General features: G+C 36.6%; 2 protein-coding genes across 2 annotated transcripts in view; one reads left to right on the forward strand and one right to left on the reverse strand.

Annotated features, from left to right (window-relative positions):
• The first annotated feature begins 215 nt into the window (after positions 1-215).
• The window catches only part of LOC137404691 (lon protease homolog, mitochondrial-like), a 37,239-nt gene continuing 12,704 nt past the window's right edge, over positions 216-24,750 (forward strand). The window contains exons 1-11 of the mRNA XM_068090922.1: positions 216-342; positions 1,719-1,957; positions 3,941-4,029; positions 7,226-7,348; positions 8,152-8,273; positions 10,221-10,366; positions 11,083-11,215; positions 12,664-12,938; positions 13,520-13,608; positions 15,674-15,812; positions 24,530-24,701. Coding sequence (XP_067947023.1) covers positions 1,871-1,957; positions 3,941-4,029; positions 7,226-7,348; positions 8,152-8,273; positions 10,221-10,366; positions 11,083-11,215; positions 12,664-12,938; positions 13,520-13,608; positions 15,674-15,812; positions 24,530-24,701 — 1,375 coding nt within the window. The 5' untranslated portion in view covers positions 216-342; positions 1,719-1,870. The remainder of the gene's footprint in view (positions 343-1,718; positions 1,958-3,940; positions 4,030-7,225; positions 7,349-8,151; positions 8,274-10,220; positions 10,367-11,082; positions 11,216-12,663; positions 12,939-13,519; positions 13,609-15,673; positions 15,813-24,529; positions 24,702-24,750) is intronic.
• On the reverse strand, positions 15,916-20,938 carry LOC137405421 (uncharacterized). Its single transcript, XM_068091675.1, has 5 exons — positions 20,814-20,938; positions 19,370-19,600; positions 18,204-18,380; positions 17,709-17,861; positions 15,916-16,023 (listed from the first exon to the last, which is right to left on the reverse strand). Exons 2-5 carry the CDS (start codon positions 19,560-19,562, stop codon positions 15,941-15,943), a joined length of 606 nt encoding a protein of 201 aa, XP_067947776.1. The 5' UTR covers positions 19,563-19,600; positions 20,814-20,938; the 3' UTR covers positions 15,916-15,940.

Here is a 24,750-nt window from a genome sequence, read left to right on the forward strand (position 1 = left end):
CTACAGGCTAAGATTGTAGGTCATTGTCTATTCTCGCAATCAAATTGAAGTCTATTGATAATGACATCAAGCGCTACATACATTTTCGAAGAATTCCTTTCAGTTTATTTCCTTCATCTTGTGTCTTAGGAGACGTCATGCAGAGGCAACTCCCATTAAGAGTTTTTTCACTACGGCGGGCATTCTGCTATCGACAACTATTCACTTACCCCAAACACTCTTCAGTGTTTTGTGAAAGTTTTAATAAAGCTTCTGCGTCTCAGAGTCTGCTAGTATTCCCACCTCACTGCTCCAGTAGTGGATTTTCCACATCTTCAACGCAATTTAGACGCTCAAGTAAAGGTTAGTATCCATGTTTAGATCTTTCATACACCTCTATCGAATACATCCATGAAATCATTAAAAAGTTTTGCAGTTGTCTTGTTTCAGCTTGCTAAATCCCTCTTTAGCAATTGTATTTTCATGTTAGATCACTTGCTGTAGATTAAGAAGGCCTTGCTCGAAAATTGATGTTTTTTTTATTAAGATACAAAAGTAGTTGGACGATAATATTTAATTCAAGAATATCATGTATTCCTACTTTAATAAAGCTGACTAATTTCTCCATTATATTAACTTGTCAAATTGGAAAGCACTTTATTGGGGCGTCATAAATATACAGTCATAGAACCTTTGAAAAATCGGCAAACAAAATGATTGTACAACCCATCCTTGAACATAGTTATGGGATTTTCTTGACGGTTAAATATTCGCATGTTAAAATATTCGCATGTCCAACCAAATATTTGTGTACGTATACACCGTATTATATTTAATGTTTCCCAGCTCAGAAACTTGATGATAAATATATAAATCAGGTAAATATATATAACATTAAATAAAATGCATTATATAAATGCACTGCACTAATTGTGGAAATTAAATGTAAAAAACTAGGTCATTTGTAAGAAACTAAACTAATACAGTAATAACTACTAAAAATTGATTATTAATTTCACTTTGTTATTAAGCTGAAGACTGTATCCATTGATTCATGATAATAATACACCTAGAATCTCAGAAGCAATGGTCCTTTGCTTCTAGCAAAGTAAATTTTGCTAAAAGTGGAATATTTCATGTAAAATCTTTTTGTAATCTAATTGGCCATTTTCAAGTCTTTTAGCTAACCTTTTTAATTGATTTTATTTTGTAAGAATGCTTTCTACATGTCTGAACTCAATATATTAATAGATAGGATTATGCACTGTTTTGCTGGAACATTATGGGCTCTCTTTTAATCAAACGCTTTATAACTGTTTACCCTTTTGTGAGTTGTATTACGTTTATCTAGTCGTTTTCATATGTCTATCAATTTGTAAAGGAAGGGGAATATGCCAAAAATACAAAGCCAGTCTCTATTTGAACGCCGCCTTTAATTAACCGCCACTATAGAGGAAGGGTTGAAAAATAGAGCGCCATGGCATTCAGTTAGAGGTTTTACAGTATATAGATTCACTCATATTACGTAGAAGTAGAAGGATTAGGAAAATAAGAATGTAAAACAATAATACTAGGATAATGTAGAAACCACGTTTATTTCCAGGCCTGAAGTATATATCAATCTGTTGTTTCAGTTCTTATAAAGTTATTGTGTTATTATGACCATACTGATGTTTAAACTTGCATCATCCTGTTCTTCATTGGGGGTTAAGCTTCTGGTTTTTATTGTTTGCCAACAGGAAATGAAAGAGTCACAGGTCAAGATGGTGGGGATGAACACGAATCTGATGATCCTCCTGATGGGGAAGATGATGACAACGATGGGGAGGTGGTAGAAGAATCCAATCAGAATGTAGCCACTGGACCTTCTTTCACTGTCGCCCTTTCTCCTATGACTGTACCTGATAATCTCCCCGTTCTACCTCTTATAGCGATAAGGAGGAACCCAGTTTTTCCTAAGTTTATAAAGATGTTGGAGGTAGGCGCTAAAATAGCTAAACACATACTGTTGATCGTATTTTTATTATCCTGAGAATGTGAAGGAGATATTATCCTAATAATGTGAGGGACATATTATCCTGACAATTGGAGTATTGCTGAAAGTTATCTTTTATCCTAACCTTGACTTTTGGGTACAGAAAGACGACGAGCAGACAGTACCGCTCTTTTTATAGTAAAAAACATTTTTTTGCTTCATTGTAGACGTACAAAATATTTGTTATTAGTTTTACTTTGCAGAATAGACCGCTGTTTAAAAAAAATAAGCAAATCGTTGTAAATGACCGTCAAAAATATGCACTCCAATAACTTATTGTAAAAATATCGCAATCATGAACCATACAGCGAGTGAAAGTTATTAGAATAAGGAAAAAGGTGTTGATGCAAACCAATAATACTGCAGTTACGGTACATCCAGAAAAATTGAAGTCAAGTGAATTCAAGTCAGTGAGTTTGGAAAGATCTTGGTATGGATTAGGCAGTTTACATGTATTTTACTGTTCTTATAACGTAAACTCCCTATAATGTAAACGTTTTTGGAACGGATTATTTACGTTGTAGGAGCGCCTACTGTATTATCCTGATAATGTTAAGGACATATTATCCTGATAAATTGATGGACATATTACCCTGATAATATGAAGTACATTATTTTGATAATGTCAAGGGCATATTATTCTGATAATGTTAAGAACATATCTTGATAATGTTAAGGACATATTATCTTGATAATGCTAAGGACATATTATCGTGATAATGTGAGGAACATATTATCGTGATAATGTGAGTAACATATTATCCTGATTATGTTCAGGGCATATCATGACAATGTGAGGGAAACGCATGCCGCACATCGAGAAGTTGACCGTTATTTATCCGAATGAAATTTTAGATTCTTTTCAAGTCCCTCAGTTTACTAAAGAGGTTATATACTACAGGGTTGTTAGCCAATCTTACTGTGGTTGTATGATGTCACTAGCTCCACAAACGACAATTTGTCGCCTTGACGATGATGGTCGTGTAATTTTGGTGTCTTCTATCTAGTGCTAAATAACTTACATGTGCGGTTAAATCTTCATTTTAGTTAATAATATGTCCTTAACATTATCAGTATATTATGTCCTTTATATTATCAGGGTAAAATGACTTTCAAATTATCAGGATAATATGTCCTTAACATTATCAGAATGATACAGTAGGCGCTCCTACAACGTAAGTAATCCGTCCCAGGAATGTTTACGTTATAGGGATTTTACCTTATAAGAACAGTAAAATACATGTAAATTGTCTAATCCATACCAAGATCTTTTCAAACTCACCCTTTTAGCCATATAAGAAAGAAAAGCTGGACTTGGCTTTTCAATTTTTTTGGCTGTACCGTAACTACAATATTATTGGTTTGCATTGACACGTTTCTCCTTTTTTTTAATAACTTGCACCCGTTTTATGGTTTATGATTGCGGTACTTTTACAATAAGTTGATTGGGGTGCATATCTCCAACGTATATAGGATGGGGAGGTTATCGTGATAATTTGAGAAACATTATCCTGATAATGCGAAGGATATATTATTCTGATAATGTGAAGGACAAGTTATCTTGATGTGAAGGACATCCTGACAATGTGAGGGAAACGCATGCCACACATTGAGATGTTGACCATTATTTATCTGAGTGAAATTTTAGATTCTTTTGAAGTTGCTCATTTCACTAAAGAGGTTATATACTGCAGTGTTGATGTCACTGGCTTGACAACCCAGAATTTGTTGCCTCGACGATGGTGGTCGTGTAATTTTGGTGTCTTTTATCTAGTGCTAAATAACTTACATGTGCCGATAAATCTTCATTTTAGTTAATAACTTTGATCGGATGTTGAAAAATTGTTTTTGGCAATTGAGTATGCATTAAGTAAAGATTTGAAAGACAGCGTTGGGAGTGTTTTATAATCTTATTGTTCTTTTCAGATTCATGACACGGGACTTCAGCAGTTATTAAAGAAACGGGTTGATTTGGGATTGGGTTATGCCGCTGTGTTCATGAAGAAAGATGACAAGTAAGTGTTCACTGCAAAGAGGTAGTTCTCACCAGAGTCGATCTTATTTTTTATATACAATTTTGTTTTGCTTTAAAGGTTAACACACTAGCATTGCACTTGCATGGATAGTGACCTTAGAATTTTGAATGGAATTGAGTGAATATTTGTTTTCATCATATGTCGTATCAATTTATGTAGTCTATGTGAAGGGTAAGTCTACAGTGGATTTGAAGAGTTCATGCCAATAAGGTTGAGTAGGCAAAAAGACAGCAATACAGTAGATCAGTAAGTCTTGTTAGACTTGACCGGCTTAGTGTACTTACCTTTTTCACTTTTCCTAGTTCGTATCATCAACTTCCTCATAGTACATAATGACTTGAAATGTTCAGTACTTCTTAATTCTTGATGTACACACGATTATTATAAAATATTTTGCACAGATTTCTTTACATTTCCAGACTTCTATTTATATGTTAATCTTTCTTTAAGTGAGAATGAAAAATTAATGAAAGATAACTGTAAAAATCTCATCATAGCGTATGCACGTGTTGATTGGTGTTTGTTTGCTGCCAGTTTCCTTGAATGTTTCCAAGTTATACGATGCCTCCATAGTTGTAATGGGTGAGAATGTTGTTTTACTTAGAGGTATTAACTGGGGAATTATCTTCCCTGATTTTACTACAAATTGACATAAGTTTGAACTGTTATGTTTGTTGTTAGAAAAAACGTACTATTGTACTAGTTCTAACTAGGACTACTTATTATAAGCCTTTGACTCATAAGAGACATGAAGAAATCAAGGAGACACTGTTAATGCTATCTGGCATTTTGACAAGCACTTTTATCGCTTCCTGCGTTAGAATGTCTGGAAAGATTTCAGCCTCAGATATGTCATCTAGCAGAAAAATAAAACAGTCACGATTTTCCTAGCATTTTGGCTAAGGGTTTTTGTTCAATTGACATGTTTGCAAGTATACATCGTATTCTAGATTAACCATATTAAATTCATCGATTATTGTAGTAGTTAGCAAAGTTGTATTTTAGTCGAAAACGACATTGAAATTTGCCAGCATAAAAAGAATTGCATAATTACATCACAGTGTGGGAACTGATAAAAGTCGGCATGAGTAGTCTTTATATTCAACACTTTCTCTTTGCTTGCGTGGCTCCTGTACCTACCAAGATAGGTAAAAATAGTTTTGAAATTTTATATTACTACATTTTCGCAAACCTTCTTCAATATCTTTACCTTCCTATTAAAAGGGCCAAATGTAAAATTAAAGCAGTGCAAAGCATTTGAATTAATGATAGTAAAAGGCACATCCACAGCAGTTTGTGAAATAAACTGGACCACATTGTTAGAAAACTAAAATTATCTTTTACAGTATTGTTACTCATTGCAAAAACTATTACATAGTATTACTATTACACTGTTACCTATTACAATAATCATGAATTATATTCTAAATTAATCCTCATTTTGTCATCAACATTGCTACTAATTGTGAATTTAGTTAATAGCTGTATATTATATATTAAATTAACCATCGTTTTGTCCTGATTTCAAATACTTAAACCAAACATGTGTAAACTAATGTTTTTGAATGCTTACGTAGGCTAAACTCTGATATTTCCTTTTTTTAATGGTTCAAGATAACATTCCGTACAGATATGATCACAGCATATACACTTTTATTTGCTTATTCTAAGTCATGTACAGGTATATGACTTGAAATAACAATGTAGTTATTATTAATGTAAAATGTTAACACATTCGCTTCGGTTACATGCCAGTCCACCCATTTTATTGTTCAATGTCTGACTCGTAGTTAGTTGGTGGTATCTGTTGGTGAACCAATGAATCATAGGTCAGCTACAAATATAGTAAAGACTGTGTAAAATGGCTAGGATAGAAAGTTTGATAAACAGACAACAAAAGCCTTTCGTACTGGTTGATATTCTGGTACCCTAGTCAGTCTACCTATCCAGTGTTACTTACATATGACTAGTCAGTAAATTTGGCATTTTCCAATATCTCTTTCAATCAGATAGCCCGCAGGTAGGTGTTTAAGCGGTTGTTTTTTCAGGGACCAGACAGAATTTTGAAACCAAATATTTTAGTGACCTGTCGGAAGGTACCGAAACATACGTGTTTGAAGTTTGAATTAAATCGATCAAAAAATGTGAAACGCATTGCATTTATGCGGACTAACAGACAGACATCCACACAAAGACTTGGGATTTATCAAAATAGATAGTATCAATATTAATGTCTGTGTTTGTTATTAATCTTCATTGAAAGCCAAATGCTGCAAGGAACTTAGGATGTCACAATGTGCCTGTAGATGCTGTCATAAACCAAGGTTTTCAAATGTCATGACATTTTAGTCACTTGTATGATAGTCACTTGTGATCGAAAGGTCAATCTTATTTAAGCTCATCAATGATGGTTAGGCCTCTTGGGGAGTTCAACTTCAAAGTTTCCAGTGTTCCGCAGTAATTTATGTATAAATAGCAGGTTTTATTGTGGAGTTAATAATAGTTTGATGAATCCTTAAGAGGAGTTCATACTGTTGCCACTCGCTTGTTAAAGATGTATAATATTGAGGGAAATACATGGCGTATGCAAACCTTTCAGGTTGTACCGTATTTCTTTTATATGTTATCGTAGACCAATATGAGCCAGACTGCAGTGAAGTCTAGGTTAGGGAACTTAATTGCTGTCATTTAATAAAGCCTGGTTCTCATATCGATTGCAAGACCCCGACATTGATCTTGCGCAGCAAAACACTTGCGACGGTAGGCTCGGCGGCTTCTGTTCACATAAAGCTGCATCGCTGATAATCGCATAAAAATGTTTGCTCACCATGCCGTTTCGATAATGCTGACCTTCACCCGTACAGTGCATTTCAGGAAGGTTTTACCTGTGGCTCTTCACGAAATTTGAACAGTGCTAAACTCTTGTGTTGACTGCCGGACACTCGGCGCGTAGGTTCACATTTCACTGCTGATAGCCTGTGGTGCTATCGCCAGTGCTTGCGGGGCATATGGAAACCAGGCTTAAGCCGCAGATCTTGGACAAAACTGTTTTCATGGATATACATGTAGATCATATCGTTTTTTAGTTATTTAGTCATGCATAATGACTATTGTGAGCCAGGCTTACAAGATTATAATGCATGTTGCAGGATAACTCGCAAACCTTTTCTTGCAGCAATCAAGATGAGGTGGTTAACTCTATGGATGATATTTACTCTGTTGGAACATTTGTAAAGATACACGAGCTGCAGATGATTGAAAATAACAAGATGATGATGATAGTTATGGGGCATCGCAGGTCAGTCCGTGAGTCTAGGTGTGCGCATCTAGGTGTGCGTGTTTAGGTGTGCGTGTTTAGGTGTGTATGTCTAGGTGTGAGTGTCTAGGTGCGCGTGTCTAGACTTCCGTGTCTAGGTGTGCGTGTCTAGGTGTGCGTGTCTAGGTGTGCGTGTCTAGGTGTGCGTGGCTAGGGGTGTGTGTGTTTAGGTGTGCGTGTCTAGGTGTGTGTGTCTAGGTGTGTGCGTGTTTAGGTGTGCTTTTCTAGCTGTGCGTGTCTCAGTGTGCGTGTCTCAGTGTGCTTGTCTAGGTGTGTGCTTGTCTAGGTGTGTGTGTCTAGGCGAGTGTCTAGGTGGTTGCAGGTGAGTACAGGTGAATGCAGGTGGGTGTAGGAGTGTGCAAGTTTAGGTGATCGAATGTAGGTGAAATAACATAGGTGCAGGGAAGTGTGCAAGTGAGTGTGTAGATGTAGGAGAGTCTGTAAGTTTATGTGTGAGTTTAGGTACGTGCATGAATGTAGGTAAGTATATGATGCAAGGCTTGTCTTACTTGGCAAGGAGCCCATATTACAAAACATTTCTATGAGCAGGTTTTCCATTTGCCTTCACATTGGAATGTTAAACTTGGATTGCGAGAGATTTTGCAGTGCTGTTTAGACATTATTGATTACGATTTCCTACATTTTAGTTGTTGTGGTGAATTGTAGATGTAAAAAAAACTTTCCTTCTTTGACAGACATTCATTTTATTACTTGTAACTCTCTTGGAAGACAGCCTTAAGTGTTCCTATAGAGTTTTCATTAGCATTACTTGGTCGGTATTTCAGGGTAGAAATAACAGATCTGGTAACAGAAGCAGAAGGGAAAGCTTATGAAGAGCTGACCAAGATACAGGCATTGGAGGAAACAGAAGGAGGCACAGAGTCATCCTCTTCAAGTGTTCAACCAGGTAGAGCGTCTGCCAACAACCTCTTCGCTGTAGCAGAATGCATGTCTATATAATGGAATTTTGTATCCTTTCAATTGATAAAGGTTTTATTTACAAATAAGTGATTACAATATGTCTAATGCTTTGGGAGTTGTTTACTGGTTGCCATAGTGATGCTAGTTCTAGACCTCGGCACATTTCAACCATGTTTCAGTCCTGTCTGCAATTAGCGGTGGTTTTACCTGTAGTCTGTGTATTCAAGTCTTCTTGCAGGTATAGAAGTTTGGTGAAATTTTTAGTATGTTCTAATTCTCATGAAAAAGCTCAGCAACATTAAACCTGCACTGCGTTTACTCTCTACTGGTCTCCTTGAGAAGATTCCCACAATGGGAAGATTCATAGTTAAAATAACTATTGTCAAAATTGTTATCATTTAACTAGTAAATATAATAAATCAATGTGTGCTCTAGGCATTGCTTGGTTAAGTGAATTCCTAATGTAAAGTTTTGTGGGGCTTATAGAATTGTGAGTTCAACTGCAAGTTATTTTAAGGCTCCTTTGCTGACAATTTGTCTACAGAAAAATTTCCACTGAATCGTGCGTTCTAGATTCTGATGCCAATGGCTTTAATTACTTTTGCAAAACTTCATTACAAAACAGACGCTCTGTTATTTTGCGGAAAGCATTTGTACTTGGCACTTTGGCATGATTAGGCAGGGATTTGTGAGCGTCAGCAAATGGTTGCAAGTGACTGCAGGTGTCATTAAGTACATGTGCGTACCAGCACGTCGTCGTCCGCGCCAACATAACTAATGTGTTAAAAATGCGTTGTTTGACGACGTCACACCAACTGTCACTCTACTGTCAAAAACCAAATATTTTTCCCAGCTAAGCCCTTAGACTCATCGCAAAATCTCCTATGTAGCTCACTACTTGTGATAGGCTTATTAGGTTGAGGAAAGATTCAAACCTGAGTTGTTGCTAGTGATGTGTGAAATAAACTCGATCTCTTCATCGAAAAACTAAAATTCTGTAAATCAATTGTTATTTCTAGTTTCTTGATAACAAGAAGTTTCGGTGTAAGTTAATAACTTTATTTAAACCATAACTGCCACGAACAACTTTTATCGTGTTTACTAGGTAAATCAGACACGGTAATTCCGATTTTGTACTCAAAATAAAGATTAGTCCACTAACCTTCAAAGTCATTTAGGCTTTTTTAAAGCGTTTCAATATCCCTTTCGAAAACAACACAATCGGCATTACAAGCTCCGTCCATAAATATGTGACGAAACCTAGCTTTTTCAGGAACGGAAGTTAAGGAATGTTTAGTCCGATTTAGAATAATAGAGATGGGTGTCTTAAAACCCATTATTATCTAAATCCAGCCTGTAAAATAATTTCAGTTTTTTATGAAAGGTACATAAACTATTTAAAATTGCTCGTAGCTTGTTACATGACATTTAAATGGGCTGGACGTCGAGAAAAATTAGCCCAAAAAGCGCGGTTTTATCACAAGCTAGCGTTGTTATCGCGCTTTTTTAAATATGCAATGTTAAATAGCTCATCTACCTTTCAGAAAAGACTGATATTATTTTTAAGGCTGAATTTAGATATTAATGGATTTTAAAACACCCATCTCTATTATTCTAAATCGGTCTAAACATCCCTACGTAACTTCTGTTCCTAAAAAACTAGGTTACGCCACGTATTTATGGGCGGAGCTTGTTATGCCGATCGTGTTGTTTTCGAGACCGATATTAAAACGCTGTAAAAAAGCCTTCATTACTCTGAAAGTTAGTGGACTAATCTTTATTTTGAGTACAAAATTGGAATCAGCGTGTCTGATTTACGTAGTAAATACGATAAAAGTTGTTCGTGACAGTTATGGTTTAAATTAGAATAGGCCCAGTATGTTTAACAGAAATGAGGAAATGCTTTCTAATAGTTTATTTTCTGTGAATCCAGACTCTGAAACGGCTCTACAGGAAGACGCTGCTACAGATATAAAAGAGATACTACTCGCTGACTCTGTTGAAGCCTCTGACCCTAAACTTATTGCCATTACAAGAAATATAAAACACCTTCCTTTTAAGCACACTTCAGAGGTCAAGGTAAAAATCATACTGCTTCATGCTGTAATAGTCACAAACCTCCAAAGGTTTTTCCATCACAGAACACCAAAATAGAGATTCTAAAACCATGATTTTGGTGTCCATGTAGATGTCAAACACCCCATGCAGTTGACAAGTATTACAGGTGGCAGTCTAAAATGAAGGCTGTAGGCTAAAAAGTGAGACCTTAGTAATGAAACAAACATATAGTATATAGTAGTTATTCTTACATCGTATTAGACTCACTAGCTTCAATTTAATAATAAGGTTTTCAACATTGATGAACTTATGTGCATGTAGTAAATAATAAGAACCCATATGATGTGTGTGGTTCCATAAGTTGCTCGGACAGTTGAGTGAGAACTGTGTCTCTGCTATCAACATAACACCACACTTTTATAATGCTAGGACAGTTGAGTGAGAACTGTGTCTCTACTATCAACATAACATCACACTTTTATAATGCTAGGACAGTTGAGTGAGAACTGTGTCTCTACTATCAACATAACATCACACTTTTATAATGCTAGGACAATTGAGTGAGAACTGTGTCTCTGCTATCAACATAACATCACACTTTTATAATGCTAGGACAGTTGAGTGAGAACTGTGTCTCTACTATCAACATAACATCACACTTTTATAATGCTAGGACAGTTGAGTGAGAACTGTGTCTCTACTATCAACATAACATCACACTTTATTGCTGATTCCAGGCTTTGACTGCTGAGCTAGTCAAAACTATAAGGGACATCATAACACTTAATCCGCTATACAAGGAGTCAGTTGCACAGCTCATGCAGAGTGGACAGAGGGCCATAGACAACCCTGCTTACCTCTCTGACTTGGGTATGCTCTATTATTATTCTCCCTTGTCTTTGCTTGCTGTTCTATGTTATATACTGTTGTGTTACAGCTCTACGTTTATGCATATGAATGTACTATAGCTATTTAAGTTTAATCTATGTTGAAACTGTATCTGTGTTTTAAGTTGTCTTGATGATATATTATTCTTGTTAGTATGCAAACTATTCTTTCCAATGCCATGTAGCCTTCGAGCCAACACTTTGATGTGTTCCAAGATAACTTGCTATCCATTTGTAATGGTTTAAATTTAGCTTAAGACTATGTGTCTATGGTTAGGAATGGAAATAAGAGAGGTATGTCACAAACCCTTGTAGCACTTCCTCTGGTCCTTAGTTGCCTCTCCCTGTATCAGTATATGTAGACTGTGTATCATTGGTTTGAATATTGAGTAAATGTGTTTGGAGTGTTTAAGTTACAGCATTTCATTTGTTAATTCTTTCTCATGAAGAATTCTATATTGATCATGAGACTCAAGATGGTCTTGGGCCCTCAATGACTTTCAGCAATTTACAGAAATCTGCTTTAGAATTGACCAGCGTGTAATTTGTTTTTTCTCAGTTTACTTGTATCTTTATCCAATGGAGCAAGCATTTAGTCCTGTGTGATAGTTTTTAGTTAATCTTCAATAGTTTCTCAGCTGAAAGTTTATTAAAACTAGTTTTGGCGTAAGAGCTGCTATCGAATATCTATATATAAAAATCTCAGTGTCTGTCCACCTACGATTTGGTCTGTGCAGCTATAGCTATTAAAATCTTGCAATGAAGACGTCGTATCGCAGAAGATTTGATCTTAGAACCTCCCCTTCTCCAGACGACTAGCTAACCAATTATGCTACGTGAGATGCATGGATCCATTGGGCGAAATAAGTCGCTATAAAGGTTAAAATCTGCATAGCGACTGCGTTACGGCACAATGTCTCTAAAGCTTGCTCTCACTGCTCTTATTAGTAAGTTTAGCAATACGGATACTAGCTTGCTCAAATTAGCCATTAGCAATGTGCCAGACTAATGGCAAGTGGCATGCAACTGCATTGCACGCCACTGTTTATAAGCTGTTTTTAATACCCGTGCAACGCCAGATATTCCGCTAGTATAGATATAATAACGAATAATGCAAATAACGAGATGTGAATCCAGATTCTTTAAACAGCAAATAAATTGAATTTAGGTGTTGTTTTCTCAAGCACATGTAGAAATCACTTCACAATGCTCTTTTAATTGCTTCACATCCAAGCAGCTGCCAATGAGCAGTATGTAGCTATGTAGACATAGAGACATGATGTCTCATGCTATAAATTTTTAGGACTCCCTTTCCGACCTTCTAGTCCAACTACTGCTAGAAAACATGAATTAGTTTCAGCACGAGCCCATTAGATGTTATACCATGGAACGATTGGTCTGTTCTAAGCTTTCTCTCACATTCATTTGCAGGTGCGGCATTAAGCTCAGGCGACAGCCCCGAGTTGCAGGAAGTCCTTGAGGAACGAGACATTCCAAACCGTCTCATGTTGAGTCTCTCTCTTCTCAAAAAAGAATACGAGTTGAGCAAGCTGCAGCAGAAGATTGGCAAGGAGGTAGAACAGAAGGTGCAAAAGCAGCACAGGAAGTACATGCTGCAGGAGCAGCTCAAGGTTATTAAAAAGGAGCTCGGAATCGAAAAGGATGATAAGCAAACTATCGAAGAGAAGCTAAAAAAGCGACTTGTGGTATGATTGATGTCTTTTTAGAGTTTAAGCTTAATATATTAAGCTTAAATCAGTAGGTGGATGATGAGCACTAAAATCATGGATTTTGGCTTGAGAAGGGAACTGTATGATACACTGTATCATAATGTATACAGATTTGATGATAGAGTGTGAGATACTGTACCAGAAGGTATACAGATGTGATGATAGAGTGTGAGATACTTTACCATAAGGTATACAGATATGTGGATAGAGTGTGAGGTACTGTACCATAAGGTACACAGATATGTGGGTAGAGTGTGAGGTACTGTACCATAAGGTACACAGATATGTGGATATAGAGTGAGGTACTGTACCATAAGGTATACAGATATGTGGATAGAGTGTGAGATACTGTACCATAGGTATACAGATATGTGGGGAGAGTGTGAGGTACTGTACCATAGGTATACATATATAAAGTAAATGATGGAAAGTTGTAGATTAATGGTTTAGTTGCTAGTAGAGATCTGATGAGTGCCCTGACTGGTGAGTGTAGTAGACTAGGAAGATAAAATATCTAAACTCTGATGTGTTGTCGACAGACTACGCTCTTCTTTCAGGACAAAACCTTGCCTCCTCACGCACAGGAAGTGATTGATGAAGAGTTTAATAAATTGAGTTTCCTTGATCCTCAGTCATCTGAATTTAAGTAAGTTGAAGTGTTGTACAAGCTCTGTGTTCTTATTTCAAGTATAACACAAGCTCTGTGTTCTTAGTTCAATTGTGACACAAGCTCTGTGTTTGTATTCCAATTATATATATACCACTCAAGCAATTAGAGAGCAAAGTACAACTACATTGTACATGTATGCAAAACTAAATGGGAAAATCTAAAATATACGTCTATATATATATATATATATTTATATAAATCTTAAACTCTGTCATTCGGTGTGTCCAGCTACAGCTATTAAAATCTAGGAATGGAATATACGCTTTGTGCTGGATTTGATCTCAGAACCTCCCATTCACCAGGCGATAACCTAACCAATTAAGCTACGCAAGACACCATGAATTCATTAGGCGATATGAATCGTTACGTCTCTTGAAATACGCATAGCACTCTACGTTACGCAACATCACTAAAGCTTGCTCTCATGGCTCTTATTAGTAAGTTTAGCAATAGGGAACTAGCTTACTCAAGTTAGCCATTGGCAACTACATTACCTGCCGCTGTTTATAAGCTGTTTTTGATACCTGAGCAACGCCGGGCATACAGCTAGTAATAAACCAAATTATCAATGCAATAATTGATAAGGCTTTGTTGTTACTGGTCTATCAAAGACAAGCGAATGGAGGTGTAACCTTAGGCTACATAAACTTTAAATTAGCACCACTTGTTTCTATTTTTTTATTTCCATATTCAATGTTTTTTAAACTTTGTTTTCAGTAATCCTGTCCATTGTCACCCATTTCAGCGTTTGTGTTTTCACAGAACATTTACTTCTTTCCTCGAGATCACTGCAAGGAAGATTTCGATACACGTATTTTATAAAGAATCTATCTAAATGTGTTCGCTCATGTTTTTTATGACTTGTTCTAATTCTAAGGAAAGCATTGCTTTTTTTCATCACTACTTTTACTTGCTCTAGTTTTCATGGAATCTATGATGTAAAAATGATAAAAGGAAGGTTAAAAGAACTGCATTACCAAATTATGTGAAGAAAACCTGTAGTAATGTGTACATATGTTAATACGTACATATTGTACATATTAACCGACTTACAAAGCTGTAACGTTTTAAGAATATTTAACTGTCATAGATTGGAACTTACTATGTATGTCACAAAATATATGCTGCAGTTTTCATCGTACACTAAAAAATTTGTACGTCAAGATGTGACTGTAGTGAAATAACAAGATTACCTAAAGGTCCATTTACACTAGGAAAACTTATCGGAGTTGCCTCCACGCCGACAAAGTGGGTTAGATGTAAAACAAAAAAACCGTTGTGAATTGGCTTTATCCCAGTCTCTGACACAAGATCAGTGAAATTCTGCAATGGGAAATGTTTGCGATTTTGATGGCCGTCATTGACGGAGTACAACATGGATTTAATCATGTTATCTCAAAATAGCGTCGGAAATACAACGGCGGTTTATTCTGTTTTCTCATAGGATCAGCTGAAAATAGCATTAGGTGCTTTTACACCAGAAATATTTAAAATCAATACTAATTAGATATTACTATAATTATTATGCATACATCTATACGGCATGTAACAACTGATTGACTCTCTTTTGTGTTTGTGCTGATAAGCGTATTTCATTGGTGAAAAAGGGTGACACACTTTGTATAGTCGCATTTTAAGTTGGTTTAGTGTAAAGTTTTTGTAAAACCCCATTTTAAATCATAAACTGACTAGAAGCCTTTTTAACTCCTACTCTGTCGGAGGAAACACAACTACAACTCTCTCGGTGGAAACACAACTCCTTCAAGTTGTCCTGGTATAAACGCACCATTAGTGTGGTGGGAAACAGCCCAGGATAGACGGATATGAGATGTCTAGCTTTTGTCATAAGAATAGCTCAGTTGCTCATATGGCTTCCTTGAAATTTAATAGTGGTTCGCTTCTCACAAGATTTACTTAATTAGTGGATCGGCCAGAGATCTAGTCGTGCACCCAATAGTTTTTCATGTAACCACAATACCTGTTACATTTCGTCACATTTTGTTCAAGTGAATAAGTTGTCATATATGCACCTGTATTACAGCGTCACACGTAATTACCTTGACTGGTTGACCATTTTGCCCTGGGGAGTCTACAGTGAGGACAGCTTCGACCTCTCATCTGCCAAGGCCATACTAGACGAAGACCACTACGGCATGTTGGATGTGAAAAAAAGGGTGCTGGTAAGGTTTATTTTCATTTTGAAAACATGTCTGCTTACGGACAAGAAACAAAGAACAAATTTGACTCGATGATGTTTCAAAGTTGTCAATGGCAACAATGAGGTCTAGAGAATAATTGTTAGGTGGTGTCATGAGTGGTAGTTAGTATGAGCATAAGCCTGTGCGTTGGGTGAGACAACTCCAGAGTAGTAGGGTGTATCCTGTTGCATGCCTGCAACACAGTGCCATTCGTCATACAAGAGTAGGAATTGTGATAACTTATGGTATATATATTATGTAGAGATATATACAGTAGACGCTCCTGTAACGTATACCTCCTATAACGTAAATTCCAGATAACGTAAAAAATTTATTTGAAGTTTTTGCTTCCTACTACGTAAAAAATTCCATATAATGTAAAGTGTCAAGTCGTCAAGTTTTCAAAATCGATTTGAATGTTAGTTTAATTTGTCGCACTTGCGGAAGAAAAAACGCCGTGTGTTTAGCGTTGAATTTATTATATATAACTTTTGTGACATTCTAGTTCGTCGTGATAGATCGTTAAATGTGTCGACTAAAAGGTGAAAAGGATAGCTGCGCAATTGTTCATAAATACAAAGGCAATTGGTTGGTGCAGGCGTTACACCGTTGGTCTACCAATCTAAATGCCACGAGTTGGTGTGTCATCGAAAATTATTTTTATCCTAACTTTTACCACTAAATAGTGACAAACGACGAAAAGGTAGAACTGCTTTTTATAGTAAAAAGATTTTGTTGTTTTGCCTTTATGTAGACGTACAAAATATTTGTTATTAGCTTTACTTTGCAGAATAACCTTTGTTGTTTTGAAAAATAAGCAAATCGTTGTAAATGAACGTCGAAAATGTGCAGTCCCTATCAACTTGTTGTAAATTTACCGCAATCATGGTCTGTAAAACCAGTGAGATTGATCATAAAAAGGAGAAAAGTTAACGATGCAAACCAATAATTCTGCAGTTACTATACAGCCCACAAATTAAAAGAGTCAAGTTAAGTTTTTCCTTTTTGCATGGCCAAAGGGGTGAGTTTGGAAAGATCTTGGAACGGATTAGGCAATTTACATGTATTTTACTGTTCTTATAACGTAAATTCCCTACAACGTAAACACTCCTGGAACCGGTTATTTACGTTATAGGAGCGTCTACTGTATATATAACTCAGCGGAGAGTAAGTAGGTCTGCTGAGATATCTAATAAATGTTGAGTGTAGTTTTCTCTTTGTATTCAGTTGTTTATAGTCTTTTGATTGGCTAGAATTGAGACCCAATAAGGAACCAGGCAAAAACCTAGTATGTGTATACTATGTGTATCAGGCTAGTGAGAGCGGTTTAGTCATCACACACTCGGTCAAATGTTAGATTAATAGTTGGTAAAGATGTGTCCAGAGCGTTGAGAAAAGGAAATTAGCAGACTTTCCTTGCCAATGTTTAGGTATCAGCTCATTCATAAACCTGAATATTCGGGTCTGAACACCAGGTAGAAAAGTGGAATAATATTTGTGAGACTGACTGTACTAGCCTTTTAGCTACTCAAGACATTGTTAGATTGTTCGATGCAAGTAGTTTGTGATTGGTGGAACTTCGTTTTAAAGGTAGGAAAGGTATTTGACAAACTTCAAATGATGTTTATGATTTATGCTCCAATATATCATCAATAACTTATTAAAAAATGTACCACTGAATATTGCTGTCATCATCATTTATGTCTCAAATCAGTATCAAAGAATATTTGTAGGATTACGTTTTTCTTTTTATGAATCAAACTTTTGGAAATACCGTACAAAAGTTAATTACTTTATGTACTCCAAGCGTGTTATATGTGATCATTATAAGAAAATTAAAATCAAAGATGGCTTTAAACTGTGATTGGTTGAGCTCACCTGGCTGCATGTTTGTGTATGGCTGTGATTGGTTGGGCTGGTAAGCATGCTGCATCATTGCCTGCACATTTCTCATCCGCTGTATTGACTGCTGATAAGCAGCTTGTACGCCATCTACTCCTGTCATAGGCTGGTAGTTGTCCGCTCTTTGCACTTCAAAATGTGGACAGACAACTTTGATACATGTGTACTTGTTTTGCAGTCTTTCAAAGTTAGCGATTAATGAGGACAAATTTCTGTTGAATCATTTTAATAATAATTTTAATAACTTTAATAATTTTATCGGTATCTTGTTCACTAAAGTTCTTTAATTTAAAACATTTTATGAAGAAAAGTCTTTTGATGACAAGTCATAAAAGGGCAACGACACTTATAGAATCAGCTTTTTTGTTTATGAAAAGTTGGCATGACTAATTGGCTGCTCTAACTCCGGTAAACATCTTGTCACTCAAACTCGGTTGATTGAAATACCAATAGAGCATTTGCGCATCATACCTTGTGTTTGCATTCTTTGGTTGTTTTTATTCTCTCGTGTGTAACCTCTAGCAGCTATCTGCTCTGGGCTTTGATTGGCTGGATATTGAGCCATGACATTACCTAAGGCTTGTTGATAAGCTTTCATCTGCTGCAGGTACTGCGCCATGTGGGGGTCATTTGTATAGTTCTCGTGTCCTACAACATATTCTTATCTTTGTGCTGTCAGTTGATCAAAAAATGTTGAAAAAAACTCTGTACATTATGTGTGAATTAAAGATGTGATTGCGTCAAACTTTAGTTGGTTTTAACAGAAAGTATTGATTTTTTCTATCAGTTGATATATCGTTTGTTGTTTTAGGCAGTCTCGTTGTCAGAATATTTGAAAATTAAGATTGACCAAAATTGATCGCGGTAAAAGAGCTCAGTAAAAATGATGTGCCCGCCCAGACTTGCCCAAAATGATGTATATGGGCATGTCCACATATAAAAATTTGATATTTAGAGTTTTTTGTTGCCAAATACCCATGCACATTTGCTCCCATTATAAAATTATTTGAATTAATTGATGCAATATTTTTTTGGCTTTCAGATAATATAAAATTTACTGCTTTCAAAATAGTAGTTCCGGAGCAATGAAGTGCAACTTGCGTAAATGATGGGACATTTGTGATGTCCCATCATTTACGCAAGTTGCGCTTTATATCTTCCGAACTACTATTTTGAAAGCAGTAAATTTTATATTATCTGAAAGCCAAGAAAATACTGCATCAATTAATTCAAATAATTTTTTAATGGGAGCAAATGTGCATATGTAGTTGGCATCAAATAACCCTAAACGGCAAATTATTATTTATGGACATGCACATATAGTAAAACAGGCTGTCTCTCTATCTCTCGTATTCGCATGACCAAGTTGCATGGAAGTGCCAGAATTGACTTCAACGTTGCTTATCCGCTCTATTTATATTCAAAGACACATTATTGGGCCACTTATGGTTGCAGGTTTGGTTTTGTACATTGATGGAGATTCATATCCAAACATAAAAAATATGTTAGGAGTTATTCGATGCTTATAAATTTGATAAGGTTGTCTATACCTTACAAATGCTTTATCAGGAGTAGAAAACCCCAAATTCGTGTAGTCTTTTAGTGCAAACGATGTAAATATCATTATTTAGACTTGCCTGTAGGACTGTTGTACAACTGTGCATTATTATTTCTGTGGGCTCTGCGGTGGGTCTTACTGCTTGTCGACTCGGATGTCTTCATCGTGCTCTGAGCTGTTCTGGCAGCGCAGCTGGCTGTCATGTCTACGCATGCCAGGGCTCTGTCGGTGTTTGTGCTGCATTTGTTGGTCATCAGACTTTCTGAGGTCATCGTTGGGTCAAAGCTTTTGTAGTCCTCTCCAAATACCCCTACAGAGCAACTGAGTATTAAGAGTATCAAGTGGTGTCGGGCATTACATATATAACAGGTGAGAGTTGAATGCCTGTTGCAGCAAATTGTTATGGGATTAATACAAGACCAAAGAACCGTACATTATTTAGTGCCAAGGTTATTTTAAAAAGCGCGCGTGAACACGTTATTATCAAATCCAATTGATGTTCAAAAAAATGTTTTTTATTCTATTAGTTAGTCAATGCCCAAAAAATTTATTTATCGTAAAATGCCTCTTTTTTGTTGATGAAATGGTTATTGGAAAATATCAGTAATGGGTAGCTAAATACTCCAACCTACTGTAAAACCCTCTGAGTGTTATGGTGCTGTATTTTTCAACCCTTCGCATATAGTGGCTTTCTATTAGAGGCGGCATTCAAATAAAGGTGACGCTCAATTAGAGGTTTTGCAGTATGTGAAAGTACAATGCGTAAGCACATGGAACTCTAATATTGTTTGTAATTGTCTCTGAAATTCTCAAATTAAAACCTTTCAAACTTGTCAAAGTTATAAAAAGGAAAACACTTGTTCTTATTGCATTCACGTATGCTCAGGTCTCCAAAAGTGTGCTCACTTTATGCATTTGTGACCTTTAATGATCAGGAATTGGCCATGCAAGTTAGTGAGCCGTTCTATGATTTGTAACGGATGACAAGTTTAACCGTAGCCTTTGTTAATTAGTATAGTGATGGAGCAGACACTCATAATGTAGAAGCGATGCTTGACGCATACATTTCCTGTTAATAACGAATTATTAACTAGCCTAGTTGCACCCAAACTAGGTTTTCACGACAGTTACACTAAGAAATCAAAGAGTATCGGGATCTGCTATTGGTCAATTGCCAGCACACAATCTCGGTCACAGGCTAATTAAAATTGCACATGTGTCACAAAATTTTTTATCGAGATGGGCAAGAAGTTAGCTTTGTTAGAACTCCTTTGGACAGCGCTCTGTTTATACAGTGATTCCTGATAGACTCGCTGAATGTGGAAATTGGCACTAGACCTGTAATCAGGTTTGACTTTTGGTGTTGTAACTAGGTGTTGGTGCTTTGGGTCGGCATCTCACTAACCATTATTCATTATTTGCACACCTATAGCGACTGGCAATAAAAAAAGAGCATGCAAAACAAGCGATAGAAACAAACTATTGAAAGCTTATTACTGCTTGAGCCTCAAACCTAGCCATACCTATTTATCTTCCTTTCTCTTTGCGTTGTCTCTCAGGTTTTAGCGCTACATTTGCCCTTGCCAAAGTCGTATTCTGTTGTTAAAATGGCAGCAGTCATGTCACATCACTGAAGTATTATTAATGGCCGAATGGTGCTCACTCCTTAGATATTACCTTATTCTCCATAAAAACAATCATGCTATTATGATCACAACGCTTACTATTAGCCTATCCTACAATCTCAGGCTATTCAGTTTGAAGGAAGCCTTTTCAGGGGCCATCAAAATAAATGAGTTTTGTTGTATTGGGCAGACTTGTATGGCTTGTATGGCTTGCTTTATGGCAGATGTGTCGTTCTATATCAAAATTTAGAAACTTTTTAATGTTTTTGAAATGTTATACACTTTAGCCTACTTCCTATCGTTCAATAGCTTATGTCCTATCTATAGACCAGCTCCATGGTGCATCCTTTCTCGTATTCATCACATTAGAGTCAATCAATTTCCTCTTAATGTCTATGTGGAAATCATTTTTCACAACTGCCAATGAACTACTGCACCCTATTCATATCAGTGGGAAGTTATGAAGGCTTGTTGATTAAATAAAGGCGCATACCAGAGGTAATCTGGTTTTTAAAGTGATACTAGTAAAAGTCATTTTTCTGTATATTTTGCATTAAAAGAGACTTACACTATTGTTTTTGCTAACCAAATGCTTCTAGCTGATTGCAAAACGCTTGGTAGGGTGGATTGCTAAATGCTTGCTAGGGTGGATTGCTAAATGCTTGCTAGGGTGGATTGCTAAATGCTTGCTAGGGTGGATTGCTAAATGCTTGCTAGGGTGGATTGCTAAATGTTTGCTACAGGTGAATTGCTAATTGCTTGCTACAGATGAATCGATAATTGCTTACTGCTCAGGGAGTATTTCAAAAATATGACTCCATCAACAAATTTATGATTTATTAAAGATTTGTTAGAATCGTCTACTTATTCCGAAAACACTGAATTATTCTATGGACTAAAAGTAATTTTGATAGTTTGCAGCTATTGTATTTAGTTGTCAGCTAAAGCTTTAAAAATCAAGTGTATGTCTAACATTTCGTTCAGAAGCTGTTTTATGAAAACAACCACTACTCGATATCGATAAAAGAATGCTTGCTGGCCGCGGGTACTCGGTAGTTCTACCAATACGCATTATTTTACTTTACTAATATTTATGTTATTTTTGTCTCATGGTCTAATTTTCTTCAAAAAGCATTGACTGTTGACAATCAAGTTCATATCTACCAACCTTGATAGTTCTGTATAGCCCTGTTTGTCTTGCTGCCACAGCATGGGCATGTACTCGGCTGCTCTCCGTTTGCATTCAAGTTGGAGTTGTATGTCTTGTAATAGTCTGTGATACTATCGGCATCGCTGCTGGTATTGCTGTCTGTTGTGCTGTGACTGATATCGGTGTTGGCTGTGCGGGGGCGGGTAGGCTTGTTGCATGGGCCTGTAGCGGGCAAACCTTGAGGTGGTATACATGCGGGATACAGCGTGTCCAAGTTGTAGTGTGGCCATGGCGCCACCCCTCCTTGGTACTGGAATGGAGTTTGGTTTTGAGGCCAAATTATATTTGGCGTAGTTCCCAATGGAGGATTGGTGTCCCAGGGATTGGCCTGCACATGAAATTTAGCAGTTGTAGCCTTAGAACCATATACAGTACTCTGAAGGTACCGATAAGGTGATTTTAAAAATATCAGAATGAATTAGATGCTAAATGTCAACATTTATGTAAACCTATTACCTAAACCTAAAAAAGCTGTTTGGCTGACAATTAACCTTGAAATATAAGAGCTTAAGTATAATAAATATTGTCATCTTCAAAAATGATACAATATTTCAATATTTTCAGTTACCGTAAAACCTCTAATTGAATGCCAGTGCGCTCTATTTTTTCAAATCTCTCGTAGTGGCGGTCAAATAGAGGTGGCGCTCAAGTAGAGGTGGCGCTCAAATAGAGGTGGCGCTCAAATAGAGGTGGCGGTCAAATAGAGGTGGCGGTCAATTAGAATTTTTACGGTATGTAGATTGTGGGTAGAAACAGTCGTGTTGTCATTATATCTATCATTTAGTTCGCTAGTTGGACAATAAATTGCGTCTTAAATATTTTTGAAGGGGATTCGGACATGATTACACAAAGTGACATGTCATTGTGATGATACTCGACTATAGACTACCACCTAGGTGTAACTCTACTGAACGATGAATGACGTAAAATTGTTCTTAGCGATGCCCCATGTAAAATTGGGATTTTTAATCACACCTTCAAAGGCTTTTATTGTTCATTACATTTATGTTAACGTCAATCGTTTTTTTAGCTAGGCTGTCTAAAAATTGTATATGAAAATCTTCATGACACGGAGCATGCTTTAATGAGATAATTTCTGAGATTAACTAACATTTGATGACAATTTGTTAAATGTTGAAGTTGTGTGGAGGATAATTTCTCGCCAGCACACTCCACAAGATGATAGGTACAAGCCATTGTATTAGACTACTCGGGATGACGAAAACATTTATTGTAATTTTTAAGCAGTTCAGCAGTGCATAAGGCACTGATAAGACTAACCTATGAGATTTGAGCAATGCAAATTTGCTCCAAACAAACACTAGCGCTCTAGAGTTTGAGCTCATACATATACCATGAAAGATATGCAATAAAAACGTTACCACTTACATCTGCGCTTGGGGAAAACTTGGCTCGAGGAAAACTTGGCTCGAGATAGCTGCATCTTATTTCATACGACTACAGTATCTGCTTCAGTGCAAGTGTTATATACCCGCTATCGGCCAACTGACATTTTAAAAAACTTTGTCTCTTATAAGTTTTACTATAGTTTTACTGTAATAGTTTCATCTTGTTAAATACCATTCTTAACCTATATAGTACTGCAAATGATGTAAAATTACAAAACAGCATGAGAGGATAGTTTGAGTGTCAGGGAACCAGTTATGTAAATGAAGTGGTAACACCTGCTCCTACCTGCCATGTTCCTGAAGGCATGTAGTGGTACGCAGGGATACCTGGGTAACTAGCCATCTCTTGGCTCCAATCAAATTTGGCTTAACACTGTCGTTTAGTGCAAGTACTACAATGGCATATTTCAAACAGTTGGCATAGTTTAATTGGCTGACTGCCTTTTAAGCCCGATTTCTTTTAGAAATCTCTGCAATTATTCTATTAATACTCTATTGACTTGGCAGGTTCTCTGGTATCCATGTAGTTTCAACGATTTTTGCTAATAAAAACCTTTGATCGTTTTTGGCATTTTCTCAACCTCTGGCATTTTCTCAACCTCATTTTCTCAATTTTCTCAACAGAGGGCTGCTGTCAATTTTTATGTCAATGGCCTTTGCCATTCATTCAACTCTGGCATTAAGCACATTGAGAAATTGACGTGTGCTGATCTGTTGGCTATGTTAAGATGTCTATTAGTCTTGTTAAGACGTCTGTGCCATGTTAGGACGTCTGTTAGACATGTTAAGGCGTCTGTTAGCCAAGTTAAGACATCTGGGCCATGTTAGGGCGTCTGCGCCATGTTAAGATGTCTACTGACCATGTTGAAACGTCCATAAGTCACGTAGGGACGTCTACAGGCCACTGGACGGACTATTGTTGAAATAACATCAAAACTAGGATTTTTCAATCACGTTCACCTCTCCTTGTATCAATGAGTATTGCATTTTTGCAGGAGTTTATAGCTGTCAGCAAACTCAAAGATCACACACACGGAAAGATCTTATGTTTTTATGGACCTCCTGGCACGGGAAAGACTTCGATAGCCAAGTCTATAGCCAAGGCACTCAATAGAGAGTATTTCCGTTTCAGTGTTGGTGGTATGACGGATGTGGCTGAGATTAAAGGTGGGTTCCTTAAAAAATTCAAAGTTCTTAAATTCCTTACTGAAGGAGT

Source organism: Watersipora subatra, chromosome 9, assembly GCF_963576615.1.
Source record: "Watersipora subatra chromosome 9, tzWatSuba1.1, whole genome shotgun sequence".
In the NCBI taxonomy this organism is placed as follows: domain Eukaryota; kingdom Metazoa; phylum Bryozoa; class Gymnolaemata; order Cheilostomatida; family Watersiporidae; genus Watersipora; species Watersipora subatra.